This window comes from Gallus gallus, chromosome 4 (genome assembly GCF_016699485.2).
Source record: "Gallus gallus isolate bGalGal1 chromosome 4, bGalGal1.mat.broiler.GRCg7b, whole genome shotgun sequence".
NCBI lineage: Eukaryota > Metazoa > Chordata > Aves > Galliformes > Phasianidae > Gallus > Gallus gallus.
The window spans coordinates 90,322,259-90,349,268 of NC_052535.1; the positions used below are offsets into that span (position 1 = coordinate 90,322,259).

The 27,010-nt window shown below is 55.9% G+C and overlaps 1 protein-coding gene across 1 annotated transcript in view; it reads right to left on the reverse strand.

Moving 5' to 3' along the window:
- The window catches only part of LOC107049680 (V-type proton ATPase subunit B, kidney isoform-like), a 35,675-nt gene extending 13,399 nt beyond the window's left edge, over positions 1 to 22,276 (reverse strand). Inside the window, exons 1-4 of the mRNA XM_040700118.2 lie at positions 22,122 to 22,276; positions 20,663 to 20,760; positions 14,505 to 14,628; positions 4,085 to 4,235 (exon numbers count right to left, since the gene is read on the reverse strand). Of these exons, the coding sequence (XP_040556052.1) occupies positions 4,085 to 4,235; positions 14,505 to 14,628; positions 20,663 to 20,760; positions 22,122 to 22,271 (523 nt within the window). The 5' untranslated portion in view covers positions 22,272 to 22,276. The remainder of the gene's footprint in view (positions 1 to 4,084; positions 4,236 to 14,504; positions 14,629 to 20,662; positions 20,761 to 22,121) is intronic.
- Between the last annotated feature and the right edge of the window lie 4,734 nt (positions 22,277 to 27,010).

The window sequence follows — 27,010 nt, forward strand, 5'->3', positions numbered from 1 at the left end:
AAACCATAGCATGCCATAGCACCCCATATCACCCCATAACACCCCATATCACCCCATTACACCCCATAAGACCCCATATGACCCCATATGACCCCATAACATCCCATAATATACCGTCATTGGGCATGGTGAGGATGGGGATCTGCGTGATGGACCCCCCATCCCATAACACCCCATATGACCCCATATGACCCCATAACTCACCGTCATTGGGCATGGTGAGGATGGGGATCTGTGTGATGGACCCCCCATCCCATAACACCCCATACACCCCATAACATCCCATAATATACCGTCATTGGGCATGGTGAGGATGGGGATCTGAGTGATGGACCCCCCATCCCATAACACCCCATATGACCCCACATGACCCTATAACACCCCATATAACCCTATTACATCCCATAATATACCGTCATTGGGCATGGTGAGGATGGGGATCTGAGTGATGGACCCCCATCCCATAACACCCCATATGACCCCATGTGACCCCATAACATCCCATAATATACCGTCATTGGGCATGGTGAGGATGGGGATCTGAGTGATGGACCCCCCATCCCATAACACCCCATATGACCCCATAACACCCCATACACCCCATAACATCCCATAATAACTCACCATCATTGGGCATGGTGAGGATGGGGATCTGTGTGATGGACCCATATGACCCCATCTGACCCTATAACACCCCATACACCCCATATGACCCCATAACTCACCGTCATTGGGCATGGTGAGGATGGGGATCTGCGTGATGGACCCCCCATCCCATAACACCCCATATGACCCCATAACACCCCATATGACCCCATAACACCCCATATAACCCTATTACACCCCATAACACCCCATCTGACCCCATAACATCCCATAATATACCGTCATTGGGCATGGTGAGGATGGGGATCTGCGTGATGGACCCCCCATCCCATAACACCCCATATGACCCCATCTGACCCCATAACACCCCATAACATCCCATAATATACCGTCATTGGGCATGGTGAGGATGGGGATCTGCGTGATGGACCCCCCATCCCATAACACCCCATACACCCCATAACATCCCATAATATACCGTCATTGGGCATGGTGAGGATGGGGATCTGCGTGATGGACCCCCCATCCCATAACACCCCATCTGACCCCATAACATCCCATAATATACCGTCATTGGGCATGGTGAGGATGGGGATCTGCGTGATGGACCCCCCATCCCATAACACCCCATATGACCCCATATGACCCTATATCACCCCATATGACCCCACATGACCCCATAACACCCCATCTGACCCCATAACATCCCATAATATACCGTCATTGGGCATGGTGAGGATGGGGATCTGCGTGATGGACCCCCCATCCCATAACACCCCATATGACCCCATAACACCCCATCTGACCCCATAACACCCCATAACTCACCGTCATTGGGCATGGTGAGGATGGGGATCTGCGTGATGGACCCCATATGACCCTATTACACCCCATATCCCCCCACATGACCCCATATGACCCCATAACTCACCATCATTGGGCATGGTGAGGATGGGGATCTGAGTGATGGACCCCCCATCCCATAACACCCCATATGACCCCATATCCCCCCATATGACCCCATAACACCCCATATAACCCTATAACACCCCATAACTCACCGTCATTGGGCATGGTGAGGATGGGGATCTGCGTGATGGACCCCCCATCCCATAACACCCCATATGACCCCATAACACCCCATCTGACCCCATAACTCACCATCATTAGGCATGGTGAGGATGGGGATCTGAGTGATGGACCCCCCATCCCATAACACCCCATATGACCCCATCTGACCCCATCTGACCCCATATAACCCTATTACATCCCATAATATACCGTCATTGGGCATGGTGAGGATGGGGATCTGCGTGATGGACCCCCCATCCCATAACACCCCATATGACCCCATAACATCCCATAATATACCGTCATTGGGCATGGTGAGGATGGGGATCTGCGTGATGGACCCCCCATCCCATAACACCCCATATGACCCCACATGACCCTATAACACCCCATAACACCCCATATGACCCCATAACATCCCATAATATACCGTCATTGGGCATGGTGAGGATGGGGATCTGTGTGATGGACCCCCCATCCCATAACACCCCATATGACCCCATAACACCCCATACACCCCATAACATCCCATAATATACCGTCATTGGGCATGGTGAGGATGGGGATCTGCGTGATGGACCCCCCATCCCATAACACCCCATATGACCCCATCTGACCCCATAACACCCCATAACATCCCATAATATACCGTCATTGGGCATGGTGAGGATGGGGATCTGCGTGATGGACCCCCCATCCCATAACACCCCATCTGACCCCATATGATCCCATAACACCCCATATGACCCCATAACATCCCATAATATACCGTCATTGGGCATGGTGAGGATGGGGATCTGCGTGATGGACCCCCCATCCCATAACACCCCATATGACCCCATATGATCCCATAACACCCCATCTGACCCCATAACACCCCATATGACCCCACATGACCCTATAACACCCCATAACACCCCATCTGACCCCATAACATCCCATAATATACCGTCATTGGGCATGGTGAGGATGGGGATCTGCGTGATGGACCCCCCATCCCATAACACCCCATATGACCCCATAACACCCCATAACACCCCATATAACCCTATAACATCCCATAATAACTCACCGTCATTGGGCATGGTGAGGATGGGGATCTGAGTGATGGACCCCCCATCCCATAACACCCCATCTGACCCCATAACATCCCATAATATACCGTCATTGGGCATGGTGAGGATGGGGATCTGCGTGATGGACCCCCCATCCCATAACACCCCATATGACCCCATACACCCCATATGACCCCATAACTCACCATCATTGGGCATGGTGAGGATGGGGATCTGAGTGATGGACCCCCCATCCCATAACACCCCATATGACCCCATAACACCCCATACACCCCATAACATCCCATAATATACCGTCATTGGGCATGGTGAGGATGGGGATCTGCGTGATGGACCCCCCATCCCATAACACCCCATATGACCCCATATAACCCCATAACATCCCATAATATACCGTCATTGGGCATGGTGAGGATGGGGATCTGAGTGATGGACCCCCCATCCCATAACACCCCATATACCCCATATGACCCCATAACACCCCATAACACCCCATCTGACCCCATACACCCCATATGACCCCATAACTCACCATCATTGGGCATGGTGAGGATGGGGATCTGCGTGATGGACCCCCCATCCCATAACACCCCATAACACCCCATATGACCCCATATAACCCTATTACATCCCATAATATACCGTCATTGGGCATGGTGAGGATGGGGATCTGCGTGATGGACCCCCCATCCCATAACACCCCATATGACCCCATATGACCCCATCTGACCCCATAACATCCCATAATATACCGTCATTGGGCATGGTGAGGATGGGGATCTGTGTGATGGACCCCCCATCCCATAACACCCCATCTGACCCCATAACACCCCATATGACCCCATAACTCACCATCATTGGGCATGGTGAGGATGGGGATCTTTGTGATGGACCCCCCATCCCATAACACCCCATATGACCCCATACACCCCATAACATCCCATAATATACCGTCATTGGGCATGGTGAGGATGGGGATCTGCGTGATGGACCCCCCATCCCATAACACCCCATCTGACCCCATAACACCCCATATGACCCCATAACACCCCATATGACCCCATATCCCCCCATAAGACCCCATAACATCCCATAATATACCGTCATTGGGCATGGTGAGGATGGGGATCTGCGTGATGGACCCCCCATCCCATAACACCCCATATGACCCCATATGACCCCATCTGACCCCATAACATCCCATAATATACCGTCATTGGGCATGGTGAGGATGGGGATCTGCGTGATGGACCCCCCATCCCATAACACCCCATATGACCCCATATCACCCCATAACACCCCATATAACCCTATAACACCCCATAACTCACCATCATTGGGCATGGTGAGGATGGGGATCTGTGTGATGGACCCCCCGCGCCCGCCGACCCTCCCGGCCCTCTCATAGATGCTGGCCAGGTCTGTGTACATATAGCCCGGGAAGCCGCGCCGCCCCGGGACCTCCTCACGGGCTGCCGACACCTGTGGGGCAATGGGGCTATGGGGCAGCCATAGGGCACACATAGGGCAGCCATAGGGCACACATAGGGGAACACATAGGGCAGCCATAGGGCACAGCATGGGGGACCCCATAGGGCAGCCATAGGGCACACATAGGGCACACATAGGGCAGCCATAGGGGACCACATAGGGCAGCCATAGGGCACAGCATGGGGGACCCCATAGGGCAGCCATAGGGCAGCCATAGGGGACCACATAGGGCAGCCATAGGGCACAGCATGGGGGACCCCATAGGGCAGCCATAGGGCAGCCATAGGGCACACATAGGGCAGCCATAGGGCAGCCATAGGGCACACATAGGGCAGCCATAGGGCAGCCATAGGGCAGCTATAGGGCAGCCAATAGGAACCTCCTCACGCGCTGCAGACACCTGCGGGGCAATGGGGCTATGGGGCAGCCGTGGGGCAACCCACAGGGGGACCCCATAGGGTACTGCATGGGGGACCCCATAGGGCAGCCATAGGGCAGCCATAGGGCAATCATAGGGCACACATAGGGGGTCCCAATAGGGCACTGCATGGGGGACCCCATAGGGCAACACACAGGGCAGCCATAGGGCACACATAGGGCAGCCATAGGGCACAGCATGGGGGACCCCATAGGGCAGCCATAGGGCACACATAGGGCAGCCATAGGGCACACATAGGGCAGCCATAGGGCAGCCATAGGGCACACATAGGGCAGCCATAGGGCAGTCATAGGGCAGCCATAGGGCACATATAGGGCAGCCATAGGGCAGCCATAGGGCAGCTATAGGGCAGCCAATAGGAACCTCCTCACGGGCTGCAGACACCTGTGGGGCAATGGGGCTATGGGGCAGCTATGGGGCAACCCACAGGGGGACCCCATAGGGTACTGCATGGGGGACCCCATAGGGCAGCTATAGGGCAGCTATAGGGCAGCCAATAGGAACCTCCTCACATAGCGCCGCCGACACCTGCGGGGCAATGGGGCTATGGGGCAGCCATAGGGCACACATAGGGCAGCCATAGGGCAACACATAGGGCACACATAGGGGAACCCACAGGGGGACCCCATAGGGCAGCTATAGGGCAGCCAATAGGAACCTCCTCACGCGCTGCCGACACCTGTGGGGCAATGGGGCTATGGGGCAGCCATAGGGCACACATAGGGCAGCCATAGGGGAACACATAGGGCAGCCATAGGGCAGCTATAGGGCAGCCAATAGGAACCTCCTCACAGGCTGCAGACACCTGCGGGGCAATGGGGCTATGGGGCAGCTATGGGGCAACCCACAGGGGGACCCCATAGGGTACTGCATGGGGGACCCCATAGGGCAGCCATAGGGCAGCCATAGGGCAATCATAGGGCACACATAGGGGGTCCCAATGGGGCACTGCATGGGGGACCCCATAGGGCAGCCATAGGGCAGTCATAGGGCAGCCATAGGGCACACATAGGGCACACATAGGGCAGCCATAGGGCAGCCATAGGGCACACATAGGGCACACATAGGGCAGCCATAGGGCAGCTATAGGGCAGCCAATAGGAACCTCCTCACGGGCTGCAGACACCTGTGGGGCAATGGGGCTATGGGGCAGCCGTGGGGCAGCCATAGGGCACACATAGGGCACACATAGGGCAACACATAGGGCAGCCATAGGGCAGCCATAGGGCAGCCAATAGGGTACAGCATGGGGGACTCCATAGGGCAGCCATAGGGCACCCATAGGGCACACATAGGGCAGCTATAGGGCAGCCAATAGGAACCTCCTCACGGGCTGCTGATACCTGTGTGGCAATGGGGCTATGGGGCAGCCATAGGGCACACATAGGGCACAGCATGGGGGACCCATAGGGTACTGCATGGGGGACCCCATAGGGCAGCTATAGGGCAGCCAATAGGAACCTCCTCACGCGCTGCTGATACCTGCGGGGCAATGGGGCTATGGGGCAGCCGTGGGGCAGCCATAGGGCACACATAGGGCACACATAGGGCAACACATAGGGCAGCCATAGGGCACAGCATGGGGGACCCCATAGGGCAACAAATAGGGCAGCCATACAGCAGCCATAGGACACAGCATGGGGGACCCCATAGGGCACACATAGGGCAGCCATAGGGCAGCCATAGGGCAACACATAGGGCACAGCATGGGGACATAATGGGGATATAATGGGGGTATAATGGGGTGTAATGGGATGTAATGGGGTATAATGGGGTATAGTGGGGTATAATGGGGGTAAATGGGGATATAATGGGAATATAATGGGGGTATAATGGGGATATAATGGGGGTATAATGGGGTATAATGGGGGTATAATGAGGTCTAATGGGGTATAATGGGGACATAATGGGGTTAAATGGGGGATAATGGGGATATAATGGGGTATAATGGGGATATAATGGGGGGATAATGGGGATATAATGGGGACCCCATAGGGCAGCCATAGGGCACAGCACGGGGACATAATGGGTATATAATGGGGGTATAATGGGGGGATAATGGGGATATAATGGGGTATAATGGGGGTATAATGGGGGTATAATGGGGTATAATGGGGTATAATGGGGGGATAATGGGGTATAATGGGGTATAATGGGGGGATAATGGGGTATAATGGGGGGATAATAGGGGGATAATGGGGTATAATGGGGTGTAATGGGATATAATGGGGTATAATGGGGATATAATGGGGGTATAATGGGGGGATAATGGGGATATAATGGGGTATAATGGGATATAATGGGGGTATAATGGGGAAATAATGGGGATATAATGGGGGTATAATGGGGGTATAATGGGGTATAATGGGGATATAATGGGGGTATAATGGGGCATAATGGGGTATAATGGGGTATAATGGGGTATAATGGGGGGATAATGGGGTATAATGGGGGTATAATTGGGGTAAATGGGGTACAATGGGGGTATAATGGGGTATATTGGGGGGATAATGGGGATATAATGGGGTATAATGGGGTATAGTGGGGGGATAATGGGGTATAGTGGGGGGATAATGGGGATATAATGGGGTATAATGGGGACGTAATGGGGGTATAATGGGGTTATAGTAGGGATATAATGAGGGTAAATGGGGATATAATGGGGTATAATGGGGGGATAATGGGGTATAATGGGGGTATAATTGGGGTATAATGGGATATAATGGGGTATAATGGGGGTATAATGGGGTATAATGGGGGGATAATGGGGTATAATGGGGTATAATGGGGGGATAATGGGGTATAATGGGGGGATAATGGGGGTATAATGGGGTATAATGGGGTGTAATGGGATATAATGGGGTATAATGGGGATATAATGGGGTATAATGGGGGGATAATGGGGATATAATGGGGTATAATGGGATATAATGGGGTATAATGGGGGTATAATGGGGTATAATGGGGGTATAATGGGATATAATGGGGTATAATGCGGTATAATGGGGGTAAATGGGGTATAATGGGGTATAATGGGGATATAATGGGGTATAATGGGATATAATGGGGTATAATGGGGTATAATGGGGGGATAATGGGGATATAATGGGGGTAAATGGGGATATAATGGGGTATAATGGGGGAAATGAGGATATAATGGGGGTATAATGGGGATATAATGGGGTATAATGGGGATATAATGGGGTATAATGGGGTATAATGGGGGGATAATGGGGGGTAAATGGGGTATAATGGGATATAATGGGGGTATAATGGGATATAATGGGGTATAATGGGGGTATAATGGGGGTATAATGGGGTATAATGGGATATAATGGGGTATAATGGGGGTATAATGGGGGTATAATGGGGTATAATGGGGGGATAATGGGGGGATAATGGGGGGATAATGGGGTATAATGGGATATAATGGGGGTATAATGGGGTATAGTGGGGGGATAATGGGGATATAATGGGGTATAATGGGGTATAATGGGGTTATAATGGGGGTATAATGGGGTATAAAGGGGTATAATGGGGGTAAATGGGGATATAATGGGGGTTTAATGGGGTATAATGGGGTATAAAGGGGTATAATGGGGTATAATGGGGGTATAATGGGGATATAATGGGATATAATGGGGGGATAATGGGGTATAATGGGGGTATAATGGGGGATAATGGGGGGATAATGGGGGATAATGGGGGGATAATGGGGTTATAGTAGGGATATAATGGGGGTAAATGGGGATATAATGGGGTATAAAGGGGTATAATGGGGTATAATGGGGGGATAATGGGGATATAATGGGGTAAAATGGGGGGATAATGGGGGTATAATGGGGGATAATGGGGGATAATGAGGGTATAATGGGGGGATAATGAGGTATAATGGGGTATAATGGGGTATAATGGGGGATAATGGGGGTATAATGGGGGATAATGGGGGATAATGGGGTATAATGGGGGTAAATGGGGTATAATGGGGTATAATGGGGGTATAATGGGGGTATAATGGGGTATAATGGGATATAATGGGGTATAATGGGGGTATAATGGGGGTATAATGGGGTATAATGGGGGGATAATGGGGGGATAATGGGGGGATAATGGGGTATAATGGGATATAATGGGGGTATAATGGGGTATAGTGGGGGGATAATGGGGATATAATGGGGTATAATGGGGTATAATGGGGTTATAATGGGGGTATAATGGGGTATAAAGGGGTATAATGGGGGTAAATGGGGATATAATGGGGGTTTAATGGGGTATAATGGGGTATAAAGGGGTATAATGGGGTATAATGGGGGTATAATGGGGATATAATGGGATATAATGGGGGGATAATGGGGTATAATGGGGGTATAATGGGGGATAATGGGGGGATAATGGGGGATAATGGGGGGATAATGGGGTTATAGTAGGGATATAATGGGTGTAAATGGGGATATAATGGGGTATAAAGGGGTATAATGGGGTATAATGGGGGGATAATGGGGATATAATGGGGTAAAATGGGGGTATAATGGGGGTATAATGGGGGATAATGGGGGATAATGAGGGTATAATGGGGGGATAATGAGGTATAATGGGGTATAATGGGGTATAATGGGGGATAATGGGGGTATAATGGGGGATAATGGGGGATAATGGGGTATAATGGGGGTAAATGGGGTATAATGGGTGTATAATGGGGGTATAATGGGGTATAATGGGGGATAATGGGGTATAATGGGGGTAAATGGGGTATAATGGGGGTAAATGGGGATATAATGGGGATATAATGGGGTATAATGGGGATATAATGGGGTATAATGGGATATAATGGGGGGATAATGGGGGGATAATGGGGGATAATGGGGATATAATGGGGGATAATGGGGTATAATGGGGGATAATGGGGGATAATGGGGGATAATGGGGGATAATGGGGGTAAATGCGGTATAATGGGGGTATAATGGGGGATAATGGGGGTATAATGGGGTATAATGGGATATAATGGGGGATAATGGGGGTATAATGGGGTATAATGGGATATAATGGGGGTATAATGGGGTATAATGGGGTATAATGGGATATAATGGGGGATAATGGGGGTATAATGGGGTATAATGGGGTATAATGGGGGTATAATGGGATATAATGGGGGATAATGGGGGTATAATGGGGGATAATGGGGATATAATGGGGGTATAATGGGATATAATGGGGTATAATGGGGGTATAATAGGGTATAATTGGGTATAATGGGATATAATGGTGTATAATGGGGTATAATGGGGGTAAATGGGGTATAATGGGGTATAATGGGGATATAATGGGGTATAATGGGATATAATGGGGTATAATGGGGGTATAATGGGGTTACAGTGGGGATATGGGGGCAGTATGGGGATATAATGGGGTCATAATGGGGACGTGGGGGTATGGGGCCATATGGGGCCATGGGGCCATATGGGGATATAGAGCCATGTAGGGCCATATGGGACCCTATGGGGCTATATAGGAATATGGGGCCCTATGGGATCCTATGGGTTCTTATGGGGCCATATGGTTTCCTATAGGGCCATATGGAGCCCTATGGGATTCTATGGGGCCCTATGAGACTATATAGGGATATGGGGCCCTATGGGATCCTATGGGTTCTTATGGGGCCTTATGGGGCCCTATGGGATCCTATGGGGCCCTATGAGGCTATATAGGGATATGGGGCCCCATGGGATCCTATGGGTTCTTATGGGGCCTTATGGGGATATGGGGCATTATGGGATTCTATGGGGCCTTATGGGGCCATATAGGGATATTGGACCCTATGGATTCCTATGGGGCCGTATGGGATCCTATGGGTTCCTATGGGGCCGTATGGGGCTGTATGGGGATATGGGGCCCTATGGGTTCATATGAGGCCGTATGGGGCCATATGGGGTCCTATGGGGCTATGGGGCCCTATGGGATCCTATGGGGCCTTATGGGGCCGTATGGGGCCATATGGGGTTACAGGGCCCTATGGGTTCCTATGAGGCTGTATGGGGCCATATGGGGCTGTATGGGGATATGGGGCCCTATGGGTTCATATGGGATCCTGTGGGGCCACATGGGGTCGTATGGGGATATGGGGCCCTATGGGTTCCTATGAGGCTGTATGGGGCCATATGGGGCTGTATGGGGATATGGGGCCATATGGGATCCTATGGGTTCCTATGGGGCCTTATGGGGCCCTATGTGGATATGGGGTCCTGTGGGTTCTTATGGGATCCTGTGGGGCCGTATGGGATCCTATGGGAATATGGGGCCCTATGGGTTCCTATTAGGCCGTATGGGGCCTTATGGGGTCCTTTGGGGATATGGGGCCCTATGGGTTCCTATGAGGCTGTATGGGGCCATATGGGGCCCTAGGGGGCTATGGGGCCCTATGGGTTCCTATGGGGCCGTATGTGGCTATATGGGATCGTATGGGGCTATGGGGCCCTATGGGATCCTATGGGGCCGTATGGGGCCCTGTGGGTTCTTATGGGACCATATGGGGCTATGGGGCCCTATCAGATCCTATGGGGACCTATGGGATTCTATGGGGCCCTATGGGGATATGGGGCCCTATGGGTTCCTATGAGGCCGTATGGGGCCATATGGGGCCCTAGGGGGCTATGGGGCCCTATGGGTTCCTATGGGGCCGTATGTGGCTATATGGGATCCTACGGGGATATGGGGCCCTACGGGATCCTATGGGGCCGTATGGGGCCCTGTGGGTTCTTATGGGGCCATATGGGGCTATGGGGCCCTATCAGATCCTATGGGGACCTATGGGATTCTATGGGGCCCTATGGGGCTATGGGGCCCTATGGGATCCTATGGGATCCTGTGGGTTCCTATGGGATCCTATGGGGATATGGGGCCCTATCAGATCCTATGGGGACCTATGGGATTCTATGGGGCCCTATGGGGCTATGGGGCCCTATGGGATCCTATGGGACCGTATGGGGCCATATGGGATCCTATGGGGATATGGGGCCCTATCAGATCCTATGGGGACCTATGTGATTCTATGGGGCCCTATGGGGCTATGGGGCACTATGGGATCCTATGGGATCCTGTGGGTTCCTATGGGATCCTATGGGGCTATGGGGCCCTATGGGATCCTATGGGGCCATATGGGGTCCCATAGGGCCTTATGGGGTCCTATGGGGCTATGGGGCCCTATGGGATCCTATGGGGCCGTATGTGGCCATATGGGATCCTATGGGGCTATGGGGCCCTATGGGATCCTATGGGGCCGTATGGGGCCATATGGGATCCTATGGGGATATGGGGCCCTATCAGATCCCATGGGGACCTATGGGATTCTATGGGGCCTTATGGGGCTATGGGGCCTATGGGATCCTATGGGGCCGTATGTGGCCATATGGGGTCCTATGGGGATATGGGGCCCTATCAGATCCTATGGGGACCTATGGGATTCTAAGGGGTCCTATGGGATCCTATGGGGCCCTATGGAATCCTATGGGACCGTATGGGGCCATATGGGATCCTATGGGGATATGGGGCCCTATCAGATCCTATGGGGACCTATGGGATTCTATGGGGCCCTATGGGGCTATGGGGCCCTATGGGATCCTATGGGATCCTGTGGGTTCCTATGGGATCCTATGGGGATATGGGGCCCTATGGGATCCTATGGGGACCTATGGGATTCTATGGGGCCCTATGGGGCTATGGGGCCCTATGGGATCCTATGGGGCCGTATGGGGCCATATGGGATCCTATGGGGATATGGGGATATGGGGCCCTATGGGATCCTATGGGGCCGTATGGGGTCCTATAGGGCCTTATGGGGTCCTATGGGGCTATGGGGCCCTATGGGATCCTATGGGGCCGTATGGGGCCATATGGGATCCTATGAGGATATGGGGCCCTATCAGATCCTATGGGAACCTATGGGATTCTATGGGGCCCTATGGGGCTATGGGGCCCTATGGGATCCTATGGGATCCTGTGGGTTCCTATGGGATCCTATGGGGCTATGGGGCCCTATGGGATCCTATGGGGCTGTATGGGGTCCTATAGGGCCTTATGGGGTCCTATGGGGCTATGGGGCCCTATGGGATCCTATGGGGCCGTATGGGGCCATATGGGATCCTATGGGGATATGGGGCCCTATGGGATCCTATGGGGCCGTATGTGGCCATATGGGATCCTATGGGGATATGGGGCCCTATCACATCCTATGGGGACCTATGGGATTCTAAGGGGTCCTATGGGATCCTATGGGGCCTTATGGGATCCTATGGGGCCGTATGGGGTCATATGGGATCCTATGGGGACCTATGGGATTCTACGGGGCCCTATGGGGCTATGGGGCCCTATGGGATCCTATGGGGCCGTATGTGGCCATATGGGATCCTATGGGGATATGGGGCCCTATCACATCCTATGGGGCCCTATGGGATCCTATGGGGCTGTATGGGGTCCTATAGGGCCTTATGGGGTCCTATGGGGCTATGGGGCCCTATGGGATCCTATGGGGCCGTATGGGGCCATATGGGATCCTATGGGGCTATGGGGCCCTATGGGATCCTATGGGGCCGTATGTGGCCATATGGGATCCTATGGGGATATGGGGCCCTATCACATCCTATGGGGCCCTATGGGATCCTATGGGGCCGTATGGGGTCCTATAGGGCCCTATGGGATCCTATGGGGCCGTATGGGGCCATATGGGATCCTATGGGGACCTATGGGATTCTACGGGGCCCTATGGGGCTATGGGGCCCTATGGGATCCTATGGGGCCGTATGTGGCCATATGGGATCCTATGGGGATATGGGGCCCTATCACATCCTATGGGGCCCTATGGGATCCTATGGGGCCGTATGGGGTCCTATAGGGCCCTATGGGATCCTATGGGGCCGTATGGGGCCATATGGGATCCTATGGGGACCTATGGGATTCTACGGGGCCCTATGGGGCTATGGGGCCCTATGGGATCCTATGGGGCCGTATGTGGCCATATGGGATCCTATGGGGATATGGGGCCCTATCACATCCTATGGGGCCCTATGGGATCCTATGGGGCCGTATGGGGTCCTATAGGGCCTTATGGGGTCCTATGGGGCTATGGGGCCCTATGGGGCCGTATGTGGCCATATGGGATCCTATGGGCATATGGGGCCCTATCAGATCCTATGGGGACCTATGGGATTCTATGGGGCCCTATGGGATCCTATGGGGACCTATGGGATCCTATGGGGCCGTATGGGGCCATATGGGATCCTATGGGGATATGGGGCCCTATCAGATCCTATGGGGACCTATGGGATTCTATGGGGCCCTATGGGGCTATGGAGCCCTATGGGATCCTATGGGATCCTGTGGGTTCCTATGGGGCCGTATGGGGCCATATGGGATCCTATGGGGCTATGGGGCCCTATGGGATCCTATGGGGACCTATGGGATTCTATGGGGCCCTATGGGGCTATGGGGCCCTATGGGATCCTATGGGGCTGTATGGGGCCATATGGGGCAATGGGGCCCTATGGAATCCTATGGGTTCCTTTGGGTTCCTATGGGGCCCTATAGGGCCCTATGGGATTCTATGGGGTTTTTGGGGCCATATGGGGCCCTGTGGGTTCTTATGGGGCCGTATGGGGCCTTATGGGGCCGTATAGGGCTATGGGGCCCTATCAGATCCTATGGGGACCTATGGGATTCTATGGGGCCCTATGGGGCTATGGGGCCCTGTGGGTTCTTATGGGGCCGTATGGGGATATGGGGCCCTATGGGATCCTATGGGGCCGTATGGGGCTCTGGGGCCGCGGCCCACCTCGCGCAGCGCCTCCGCGTAGGAGCTCATGTCGGTGAGCAGCACCAGGACGTGCTTCTCACACTGATAGGCCAGGAACTCCGCCGTCGTCAGCGCCAGCCGCGGCGTCACGATGCGCTCAATGCTGCGGGACAGGAAGAGGAAGTGGGACACGGGGCAGGAAGAGGAAGTGGGGGGCAGGAGGGAGAGGGAAGGGGAGGAAGGGGAGGAGGGGGGAAAGAGGAGAGGGGGATGGAAGAAGAAGAGGGGGAGGAGAGGGGGATGAGGGAGAGGAGGAAAAGGAAGAGGAAGTGGGATATGGGGTGGTGGAAGAGGAAGTGGAGGGCAGGAAGGAGAGGGAAGGGGAGGAAGGGGAGGGGGAGGAGGGAGGAAAGAGGAGAGGAAGACAGAAGAGGAAGAGGGAGAGGAGAGGGGGACGAGGGAGAGGAAGTGGGATATGGGGGGGAAGAGGAAGTGGAGGGCAGGAGGAAGAGGGAAGGGGAGGAAGGGGAGGGGGAGGGGGAGGAGGAGAGGAGGATGGACAAAGAAGAGGGAGAGAAGAGGGGGACAAAGGAGAGGAAGTGGGATATGGGGGGGAGGAAGACGAAATGGAGGGCAGGAGGGAGAGGGAAGGGGAGGAAGGGGAGGAGGAAGAGGAGGAGGGGGGAAAAAGGAGAGGAAGATGGAAGAGGAAGAGGGGGAGGAGAGGGGGACGAGGAAGAGGAAGTGGGATATGGGGGTGGGGAATAGGAAGTGGGGGGCAGGAGGGAGAGGGAAGGGGAGGAGGAGGGGGAGGAGGGGGAGGGGGGAAAGAGGAGAGGGGGATGGAAGAAGAAGAGGGGGAGGAGAGGGGGACGAGGGAGAGGAGGACAAGGAAGAGGAAGTGGGATATGGGGTGGTGGAAGAGGAGGTGGAGGGCAGGAGGGAGAGGGAAGAGGAGGAAGGGGGGGAGGAGGAGGAAGAGGAGGAGGGGAGAAAGAGGAGAGGGGGATGGAAGAAGAAGAGAGGGAGGAGAGGGGGACGAGGAAGAGGAAGTGGGATATGGGGCAGCGGAAGAGGAAGTGGAGGGCAGGAGGGAGAGGAAAGGGGAGGAGGAGGGGGAGGAGGGGGAGGGGGGAAAGAGGAGAGGGGTATGGAAGAAGAGGGGGAGGAGAGGGGGACGAGGGAGAGGAGGAAGTGGGATATGGGGGGGGGGAAGAGGAAGTGGAGGGGACAAGAAAGAGGAAGTGGGATATGGGGTGGCGGAAGAGGAAGTGGAGGGCAGGAGGGAGAGGGAAGGGGAGGAAGGGGAGGGGGAGGGGGAAGAGGGGGGGAAAGAGGAGAGGGGGATGGAAGAAGAAGGGGGGGGGAGACGAGGACAAGGAAGAGGAAGTGGGATATGGGGGGGAAGAGGAAGTGGAGGGGAGGAGGAAGAGGGGAGCAAGGGGAGGAGGAAGAGGAGGAGGGGGGAAAGAGGAGAGGAGGATGGAAGAAGAGGGGGAGGAGAGGAGGACGAGGGAGAGGAGGAAAAGGAAGAGGAAGTGGGATATGGGGGGGAGGAAGAGGAAATGGAGGGCAGGAGGGAGAGGGAAGGGGAGGAAGGGGAGGAGGGGGAGGGGGGAAAAAGGAGAGGGGGATGGAAGAAGAGGGGGAGGAGAGGGGGATGAGGGAGAGGAGGAAAAGGAAGAGGAAGTGGGATATGGGGCGGGGGAAGAGGAAGTGCAGGGCAGGAGGGAGAGGGAAGGGGAGGAGGAAGAGGAGGAGCGGGGAAAGAGGAGAGGGGGATGGAAGAAGAAGAGGGAGAGGAGAGGGGGATGAGGGAGAGGAGGACAAGGAAGAGGAAGTGGGATATGGGGTGGTGGAAGAGGAGGTGGAGGGCAGGAGGGAGAGGAAAGGGGAGGAGGAGGGGGAGGAGGGGGAGGGGGGAAAGAGGAGAGAGGGATGGAAGAAGAGGGGGAGGAGAGGGGGATGAGGGAGAGGAGGAAAGGAAGAGGAAGTGGGATATGGGGCAGCAGAAGAGGAAGTGGAGGGAGGAGGAAGAGGAAAGAAGAGGAAGGGGAGGGGGGAGGAGGAAGAGGAGGAGGGGAGAAAGAGGAGAGGAAGATGGAAGAGGAAGAGGGAGAGGAGAGGGGGATGAGGGAGAGGAGGAAAAGGAAGAGGAAGTGGGATATGGGGCGGGGGAAGAGGAAGTGCAGGGCAGGAGGGAGAGGGAAGGTGAGGAAGGGGAGGAGGAAGAGGAGGAGGGGGGAAAGAGGAGAGGGGAATGGAAGAAGTAGAGAGGGAGGAGTGGGGGACAAGGAAGAGGAAGTGGGATATGGGGGTGAGGAAGAGGAAGTGGAGGGGAGGAGGAAGAGGAAAGAAGAGGAAGGGGAGGAAGGGGAGGAGGAAGAGGAGGAGGGGGGAAAGAGGAGAGGGGGATGGAAGAAGAAGAGGGGGAGGAGAGGGGGACGAGGAAGAGGAAGTGGGATATGGGGCAGCGGAAGAGGAAGTGGAGGGCAGGAGGGAGAGGGAAGGGGAGGAAGGGGAGGGGGAGGGGGAGGAGGGGGGAAAGAGGAGAGGAAGACGGAAGAGGAAGAGGGAGAGGAGAGGGGGACGAGGGAGAGGAAGTGGGATATGGGGGGGAAGAGGAAGTGGGGGGCAGGAGGAAGAGGGAAGGGGAGGAGGAGGGGGAGGAGGGGGAGGGGGGAAAGAGGAGAGGGGGATGGAAGAAGAGGGGGAGGAGAGGGGGACGAGGGAGAGGAGGACAAGGAAGTGGGATATGGGGGGGGAAGAGGAAGTGGAGGGGACAAGGAAGAGGAAGTGGGATATGGGGTGGTGGAAGAGGAAGTGGAGGGCAGGAGGGAGAGGGAAGGTGAGGAAGGGGAGGGGGAGGGGGAGGAGGGGGGAAAGAGGAGAGGAAGACGGAAGAGGAAGAGGGAGAAGAGAGGGGGACGAGGGAGAGGAAGTGGGATATGGGGGGGGGAGAGGAAGTGGGGGGGCAGGAGGAAGAGGGAAGAGGAGGATGGGGAAGAGGAAGAGGAGGAGGGGGGAAAGAGGAGAGGAGGATGGAAGAAGAGGGGGAGGAGAGGAGGACGAGGGAGAGGAGGAAAAGGAAGAGGAAGTGGGATATGGGGGGGAGGAAGAGGAAATGGAGGGCAGGAGAGAGAGGGAAGGGGAGGAAGGGGAGGAGGAAGAGGAGGAGGGGGAAAGAGGAGAGGGGGGAAAGAGGAGAGGGGGATGGAAGAAGAGGAGGAGGAGAGGGGGATGAGGGAGAGGAGGAAAAGGAAGAGGAAGTGGGATATGGGGCAGCGGAAGAGGAAGTGCAGGGCAGGAGGGAGAGGGAAGGGGAGGAAGGGGAGGGGGAGGGGGAGGAGGGAGGAAAGAGGAGAGGAAGACAGAAGAGGAAGAGGGAGAGGGAGAGGGGGACAAGGGAGAGGAAGTGGGATATGGGGGGGAAGAGGAAGTGGAGGGGAGGAGGAAGAGGAAAGAAGAGGAAGGGGAGGAGGAGGAGGAAGAGGAGGAGGCGGGAAAGAGGAGAGGAAGACGGAAGAGGAAGAGGGAGAGGAGAGGGGGACGAGGAAGAGGAAGTGGAGGGCAGGAGGAAGAGGAAAGAGGAGGAAGGGGAGGAGGAGGGGGAAGTGGAGGAAGAGGAAGTGGAGGACAAGGAAGAGAAGAAAGATGGGAGGGAAAGAGGAAGAGGAAGAGAAAAGGCAAAAAGGAGAGAGCGAAGAGGAAGAGGCGAAGAAAGAGGAGGAAGCGGAAGCGGAAGAGGAGAAAGAGGAAGAGGAGGACAAGGAAGAGAAGAAAGATGGGAGAGGAAGAGGAAGAGAAAAGGAAGAGGAAGAGGAAGAGCAAGAGGAGGAAGAAGAAGAGAGAAGGAGAGAGAGCGACGACAAAGAGGCGAAGGAAGAGGAGGAAGCGGAAGAGGAAGAGGAAGTGGAAGCAGAAGAGGAAGAGAAAGAGGAAGAGGAAGATGAGGAGAAAAGGAAGGGGAAGAGGAAGAGCAAGAGGAGGACAAGGAAGAGAAGAGAGATGGGAGACGAAGAGCAAGGGGAAGAGAAAAGGCAGAGAAAGAGGAAGAGGAAAAGGAAGTTGAAGAGGAAGCAGAAGAGGAAGCGGAAGAGGAAGATGAGGAGGAAGCGGAGGTGGAGGAGAAGGCGGAGGAGGAAGATGGAAGATGGAAGAAGGAGAGGACGAAAATGAAAGGGGAAGAGGATAAGGAGGAAGAGGAAGAGAAGAGGAAGAGGGAGAGGAGGAGGAAGGGGAAGGGGAAGGGGAAGGGGAAGGGGAAGAGGAGGAGGAAGAGGAAGAGGAGGAGGAAGAGGAGGAGGAAGAGGAAGAGGAAGAGGAAGAGGAAGAGGAAGAGGAAGAGGAAGAGGAAGAGGAAGAGGAAGAGGAAGAGGAAGAGGAAGAGGAAGAAGAGGAGCAGGAGGAGGAGGAGGAGGAGAAAAGAAAGGGGAAGGGGAAGGGGAAGAGCAAGAGGAGGAAGAGGAAGAGGAAGAGGAAGAAGAGAAGAACCATGGGAGAGAAAGAGGAAGAAGAAGAGAAAAGAAAGAGGAAGAGAAAAGGAAGTTGAAGAGGAACTGGAAGAGGAAGAGGAAGATGAAGCAGAAGAGGAAGAGGAGGAGGAGGAGGAGAAAAGGAAGGGGAAGGGGAAGAGGAAGAGGAGGAAGAGGAAGAGGAAGAGGAAGAGGAGGAGGAGGAAGAGGAGGAGGAAGAGGAAGAGGAAGAGGAAGAGGAAGAGGAAGAGGAAGAGGAAGAGGAGGAGGAGGAAGAGGAGGAGGAGGAGGAAGAGGAAGAGGAAGAGGAAGAGGAAGAGGAAGAGGAAGAGGAAGAGGAAGAGGAAGGGGAAGGGGAAGGGGAAGGGGAAGGGGAAGAGGAGGAGGAAGAGGAGGAGGAGGAAGAGGAAGAGGAAGAGGAAGAGGAAGAGGAAGAGGAAGAGGAGGAGGAGGAGGAGGAGGAGGAGGAGGAGGAGGAGGAGAAAGATGGAAGAGGAAGAGGAGTAAAAAAGGAAGGGGAAGAGGAAGAGGAGGAAGAGGAAGAGGAAGGGGAATAGGAAGGGGAAGGGCAAGTGGAAGAGGAAGAGGAAGAGGAAGAAAAAGAGGAGGAGGAAGAGGAGGAGGAAGAGGAAGAGGAAGGGGGAGAGGAAGAGGAAGAGGAAGAGGAAGAGGAGGAGGAAGAGGAAGAGGAGGAGGAAGAGGAAGAGGAAGAGGAAGAGGAAGAGGAAGAGGAAGAGGAGGAGGAAGAGGAGGAGGAAGAGGAAGAGGAAGAGGAAGAGGAAGAGGAAGAGGAAGAGGAAGAGCAGCACTCAGAGGCGGCCCAGGCCGGAACCCACACAACAGACACCCACAGCTCCCCATAGCGCCCCATAGAGACCCATAGAGGCCCACAGCGCCCCATAGAGACCCAGAGCGCCCCATAGAGACACATAGCACCCCATAGCACCCCATAGCGTCCCACAGAGACCCATAGTGCCCCATAGAGACCCACAGAGGCCTGCAGTGCCTCTGTGGAGGAAGAAGAAAAGAAAGATGAGAGAGAAAATGGAAAAGGAAGAGAAAAGGCAGAGAAAGAGGAAGAGGAAGAGGAAAAGGAAGTTGAAGACGAAGCAGAAGAGGAAGCGGAAAAGGAAGCGGAAGCGGGGGAGGAGGAGGAGGAGGAGGAGAAAAATGGAAGAGGAAGAGGAGTAGAAAAGGAAGGGGAAGAGGAAGAGGAAGAGGAGAAAGAGGGAGAAGAAGAGGAAAATGACGTTGAAGAGGAAGAAGAAGAGGAAGAGGAAGAGGAAGCGGAAGCGGAAGCGGAAGCGGGAGAGGGAGAGGGAGAGGAAGAGGAAGAGGAAGAGGAAGAGGAAGAGGAAGAGGAGGAAGAGGAAGGGGAAGGGGAAGGGGAAGGGGAAGAGGAAGGGGAGGAAGAGGAAGGGGAAGGGGAAGAGGAGAAAGATGGGAGATGATGAGGAAGAGGAAGAGAAAAGGAAGAGGAAGAGGAAGAGGAAGAGGAAGAGGAAGAGGAAGAGGAAGAGGAAGAGGAAGAGGAAGAGGAGGAAGGGGAAGGGGAAGGGGAAGGGGAAGAGAAAAGGAAGAGAAAAGGAAGAGGAAGAGGAAGAGGAAGAGGAGGAAGAGGAAGAGGAAGAGGAAGAGGAAGAGGAAGAGGAAGGGGAAGGGGAAGGGGAAGAGGAGGAGGAAGCGGAAGAGGAAGCGGAAGCGGAAGCGTTGCGTCCGGACGTGGGGTCGTTGGCGAGGTTGACGAAGAGGCAGACGTTTCCCATTGCGCCGTTCTGCTCAAAGTCCGCCTTGAAGAACTGCGCCGTCTCCATGTTCACCTGCGGGAACCCCATAGCGCCCCATAGCGCCCCACAGCGCCCCATAGAGACCCATAGAGAGACCCATAGCGCCCCATAGAGACCCATAGTGCCCCATAGAGACCCATAGCACCCCATAGAGACCCATAGAGACCCACAGCACCCCATAGCACCTCATAGAGAGACCCATAGCGCCCCATAGCGCCCCATACAGACCCATAGCGCCCCATAGCGCACCATAGCGCCCCATAGAGACCCATAGAGCCCCATAGCGCCCCATAGAGACCCATAGTGCCCCATACAGACCAAAAGTGCCCCATAGCGCCCCATAGAGCGACCCATAGAGACCCATAGCGCCCCATAGAGACCCATAGAGTGACCCACAGAGACCCATAGAGACCCATAGCGCCCCATAGAGAGACCCTTAGCGCCCCATAAAGACCCATAGCGCCCCATAGAGACCCATAGAGAGACCCATAGCGCCCCGTGCACCCCATACTGCCCCACATCACCCCACAGCGCCCCACAGCGCCCCATAGCGCACCCCATACTGCCCCACATGGCCCCACATCACCCCATATCACCCCATACCGCCCCACATGGCCTCATAGCACCCCACATCGCCCCATAGCGCCCCACAGCGCCCCATAGCACCCCATACTGGCCCACATCGCCCCACATCGCCCCACATCGCCCCACAGCGCCCCATAGCACCCCATACTGCCCCACATCGCCCCACAGAGCCCCACAGCGCCCCATAGCACCCCATAGCGCCCCGCGTACCCCATACTGCCCCACATCGCCCCACAGCGCCCCACAGCGCCCCATAGCACCCCATACTGCCCCACATCGCCCCACATCGCCCCACATCGCCCCACAGAGCCCCATAGCACCCCATACTGACCCACATCGCCCCACAGAGCCCCACAGCACCCCATAGCACCCCATAGCGCCCCGCGCACCCCATACTGCCCCACATCGCCCCACAGCACCCCACAGCGCCCCATAGCACCCCATACTGACCCACATCGCCCCACATCACCCCACAGAGCCCCACAGCGCCCCATAGCACCCCATAGCGCCCTGCGCACCCCATACTGCCCCACATCGCCCCACATCGCCCCACAGCGCCCCACAGCACCCCATACTGCCCCACATCGCCCCACATCGCCCCACAGAGCCCCACAGCGCCCCATAGCACCCCATACTGCCCCACATCGCCCCACATCGCCCCACAGAGCCCCACAGCGCCCCATAGCACCCCATACTGACCCACATCGCCCCACAGAGCCCCACAGCGCCCCATAGCACCCCATAGCGCCCCGCGCACCCCATACTGCCCCACATCGCCCCACAGCGCCCCACAGCGCCCCATAGCGCACCCCCATGGCGGCGAAGACGATGGCGAAGTTATCCTCATGGGCGTCCAACACACCTTTGTGGCGCTGCACCAAACACGACTGACGGCTCAGCTGCGCCGCCACCTGCGGGGAAACATAGGCAGCCATGGGGCGCCCCATAGGGCACCCCATAGGGACACCCCATAGGGCACCCCATAGGGACACCATAGGGCACCCCATAGGGACACCCCATAGGGACACCCCATAGGGACACCATAGGGCACCCCATAGGGACACCCCATAGGGACACCCCATAGGGACACCATAGGGCACTCCATAGGGACACCCCATAGGGACACCCCATAGGGACATCCCATAGGGACACCCCATAGGGCACCATAGGGCACCATAGGGCACCATAGGGACATCCCATAGGGACACAATAGGGCACCCCATAGGGACACCCCATAGGGCACCATAGGGCGCCATAGGGCACCCATAGAGCACCATAGGGCACCCCATAGGGCGCCATAGGGCACCCCATAGGGACATCCCATTGGGACATCCCATAGGGACAGCATGGGGACACCATAGAGCACCCCATAGGGCACCATAGGGCACCCCATAGGGACACCCCATAGGGACACCATAGGGCACTCCATAGGGACACCCCATAGGGACACCCCATAGGGACATCCCATAGGGACACCCCATAGGGCACCATAGGGCACCATAGGGCACCATAGGGACATCCCATAGGGACACAATAGGGCACCCCATAGGGACACCCCATAGGGCACCATAGGGCGCCATAGGGCACCCATAGAGCACCATAGGGCACCCCATAGGGCGCCATAGGGCACCCCATAGGGACATCCCATTGGGACATCCCATAGGGACAGCATGGGGACACCATAGAGCACCCCATAGGGCACCATAGGGCAACCCCATAGGGCACCCCATAGGGCACCACAGGGCACCATAGAGAGCCATGGGGCACCATAGGGCACCATAGGGACACCATAGGGCACCCCATAGGGACACCCCATAGGGACACCCCATAGGGGCACCCCATAGGACATCCCATAGGGACATCCCATAGGGACACCCCATAGGGACACTATAGGGCACCATAGGGCACCACAGGGAACCCCATAGGGCACCACAGGGCACCATAGGGCACCATAGGGCACCCCATAGGGCTCCCCATAGGGCACCATAGGGCACCCCATAGGGACACCCCATAGGGACACCCCATAGGGACATCCCATAGGGACACCCCATAGGGCACCATAGGGCACCATAGGGCACCCCATAGGGACACCCCATAGGGACACCCCATAGGGACATCCCATAGGGACACCCCATAGGGCACCATAGGGCGCCATAGGGCACCCATAGAGCACCATAGGGCACCCCATAGGGCGCCATAGGGCACCCCATAGGGACATCCCATTGGGACATCCCATAGGGACACCCCATAGGGACAGCCCATAGGGGCACCCCATAGGACATCCCATAGGGACACCCCATAGGGACACCCCATAGGACATCCCATAGGGACACTCCATAGGGACAGCCCATAGGGACATCCCATAGGGACACCATAGGGCACCCCATAGGGCACCCCCATAGGGACACCCCATAGGGACATCCCATAGGGCACCATAGGGACACTATAGGGCACCATAGGGCACCATAGTGCACCATGGGGACATCATAGGGACACCACATAGGGACACACCATAGGGCACCATAGGGACACCCCATAGGGACACTATAGGGCGCCATAGGGCACCATAGGGCACCCCATAGGGACACTATAGGGCACCCCATAGGGCACCATAGGGCACCATGGGGCACCATAGAGACACTATAGGGCACCATAGGGCACCATGGGGCACCCCATAGGGCACCATAGGGCACCATAGGGCACCCCATAGGGCACCACATACAGACAGCATGGGGACATCCCATAGGAACACCATAGGGCACCCCATAGGGCACCATAGGGAGCCATAGGGACACTATAGGGCACCATAGGGCACCATAGGGCACCATAGGGCACCCCATAGGGACACTATAGGGCACCATAGGGCACCATAGGGCACCATAGGGCACCCCATAGGGACACTATAGGGCACCATAGAGCACCCCATAGGGACACTATAGGGCACCATAGGGCACCATAGGGACACTATAGGGACACTATAGGGCACCATAAGGACATCATAGGGACACCCCATAAGGCACCATAGGGCATCATGAGGACATCCCATGGGGACACTATAGGGCACCCCATAGGGCACCATGGGGACATCAGAGGGACACCATAGGGACACCCCATAGGGACACACCATAGGGCACCATAGGGCGCCATAGGGCACCCATAGGGCGCCATAGGGCACCCCATAGGGACATCCCATTGGGACATCCCATAGGGACAGCATGGGGACACCATAGAGCACCCCATAGGGCACCATAGGACACCATAGGGCACCCCATAGGGCACCATAGGGCACCCCATAGGGCAGCTATAGGGCACCATAGGGACACCATAGGGCACCCCATAGGGACAGCATGGGGACATCCCATAGGACACCCCAGAGGAACAGCATGGGGACAGCATAGGGACACCATAGGGACACCCCATAGGGACACACCATAGGGCACCATAGGGACACTATAGGGCACCATAGGGACATCCCATAGGGACACCATAGGGACATCCCATAGGGACACTATAGGGCGCCATAGGGCACCATAGGGATACCCCATAGGGACACCCCATAGGGACATCCCATAGGGCACCATAGGGACACCATAGGGCACCATAGGGCACCGTGGGGCACCCCATAGGGCACCATAGGGACATTCCATAGGAACAGCATAGGGACACCCCATAGAGCACCATAGGGCACCATAGGGCACCATAGGGACACCCCATAGGGACACTATAGGGCACCATAGGGCACCATGGGACACCCCATAGGGCACCCCATAGGGCACCATAGGGCTCCATGGGGACACCCCATAGGGACAGCATAAGGACACCCCATAGGGCACCACAGGGCACCCCATAGGGACATCCCATTGGGACACCATAGGGCAACATAGGGCACCATAGGGACACTATAGGGCACCATAGGGACATTCCATAGGGCACCATAGGGCACCATAGGGCACCATAGGGACACAATAGGGCACCATAGGGACATTCCATAGGGCACCATAGGGACACAATAGGGACAGCAGGGTGACATCCCATAGGGACACTATAAGGCACCCCATAGGGCACCATAGGGCACCCCATAGGGCACCCCATAGGGACATCCCATAGGGACACCCCATAGGGCACCATAGGGCACCATAGGGCACCCCATAGGGACACTACAGGGCACCATAGGGCACCATAGGGCACCCCATAGGGACATCCCATAGGGACACCCCATAGGGCACCATGGGGCACCCCATAGGGACACCCCATAGGGACAGCACGGGGACACCATAGGGACATCCCATAGGGCACCATAGGGCGCCATAGGGACACTATAGGGCACCATAGGGCACCCCATAGGGACACTATAGGGCACCATAGGGCACCCCATAGGGACACTATAGGCCACCATACAGCACCATGGGGCACTCCATAGGGACACCCCATAGGGCACCCCATAGGGAAATCCCACAGGGACAGCATGGGGACATCCCATAGGAGCACCATAGGGCACCCCATAGGGCACCATGGGGACATCAGAGGGACACCATAGGGCACCATAGGGACACCCCATAGGGACACTATAGGGCACCATAGGGCGCCATAGGGCGCCATAGGGCACCATAGGGCACCATACGGCGCCATAGGGACACTATAGGGCACCATAGGGCACCATAGGGCACCCCATAGGGACACTATAGGGCACCATAGGGCACCCCATAGGGACACCCCATAGGGACATCCCATAGGGACACCATAGGGCACCCCATAGGGCACCCCATAGGGACACCCCATAGGGACACCCCATAGGGCGCCATAGGGCACCATAGGGACACTATAGGGCACCATAGGGACACCCCATAGGGACACTATAGGGCACCATAGGGCACTATAGTGCACCATGGGGACATCAGAGGGACACCATAGGGACACCACATAGGGACACACCATAGGGCACCATAGGGACACTATAGGGCAACATAGGGACATCCCATAGGGCACCCCATAGGGACACCATAGGGCACCATAGGGCACCCCATAGGGCACACCATAGGGCACCATAGGGAGCCATAGGGAGCCGTAGGGCACCCCATAGGAACACTATAGGGCACCATAGGGCACCATAGGGACACCCCATAGGGACACCATAGGGCACCATAGGGCACCATAGGGCACACCATAGGGCACCATAGGGCACCATAGGGAGCCATAGGGAGCCGTAGGGCACCCCATAGGAACACTATAGGGCACCATAGGGCACCATAGGGACACCCCATAGGGACACCATAGGGCACCATAGGGCACCATAGGGCACACCATAGGGCACCATAGGGCACCATAGGGAGCCATAGGGAGCCATAGGGCACCCCATAGGGACACAATAGGGCACCCCATAGGGACAGCAGGGGGACATCCCATAGGGCACCCCATAGGGCACCATAGGGCACCATGAGGCACCATAGGGGCACCATAGGGACACCATAGGGCACCCCATAGGGACAGCATGGGGACACTATAGGGCACCATAGGGCACCATGGGGCACCATAGGGCACCATAGGGCACCATAGGGACACCATAGGGCACCATGAGGCACCATATGGGCACCATAGGGACACCATAGGGCACCCCATAGGGACAGCATGGGGACACTATAGGGCACCATAGGGCACCATGGGGCACCATAGGGCACCATAGGGACACTATAGGCCCATA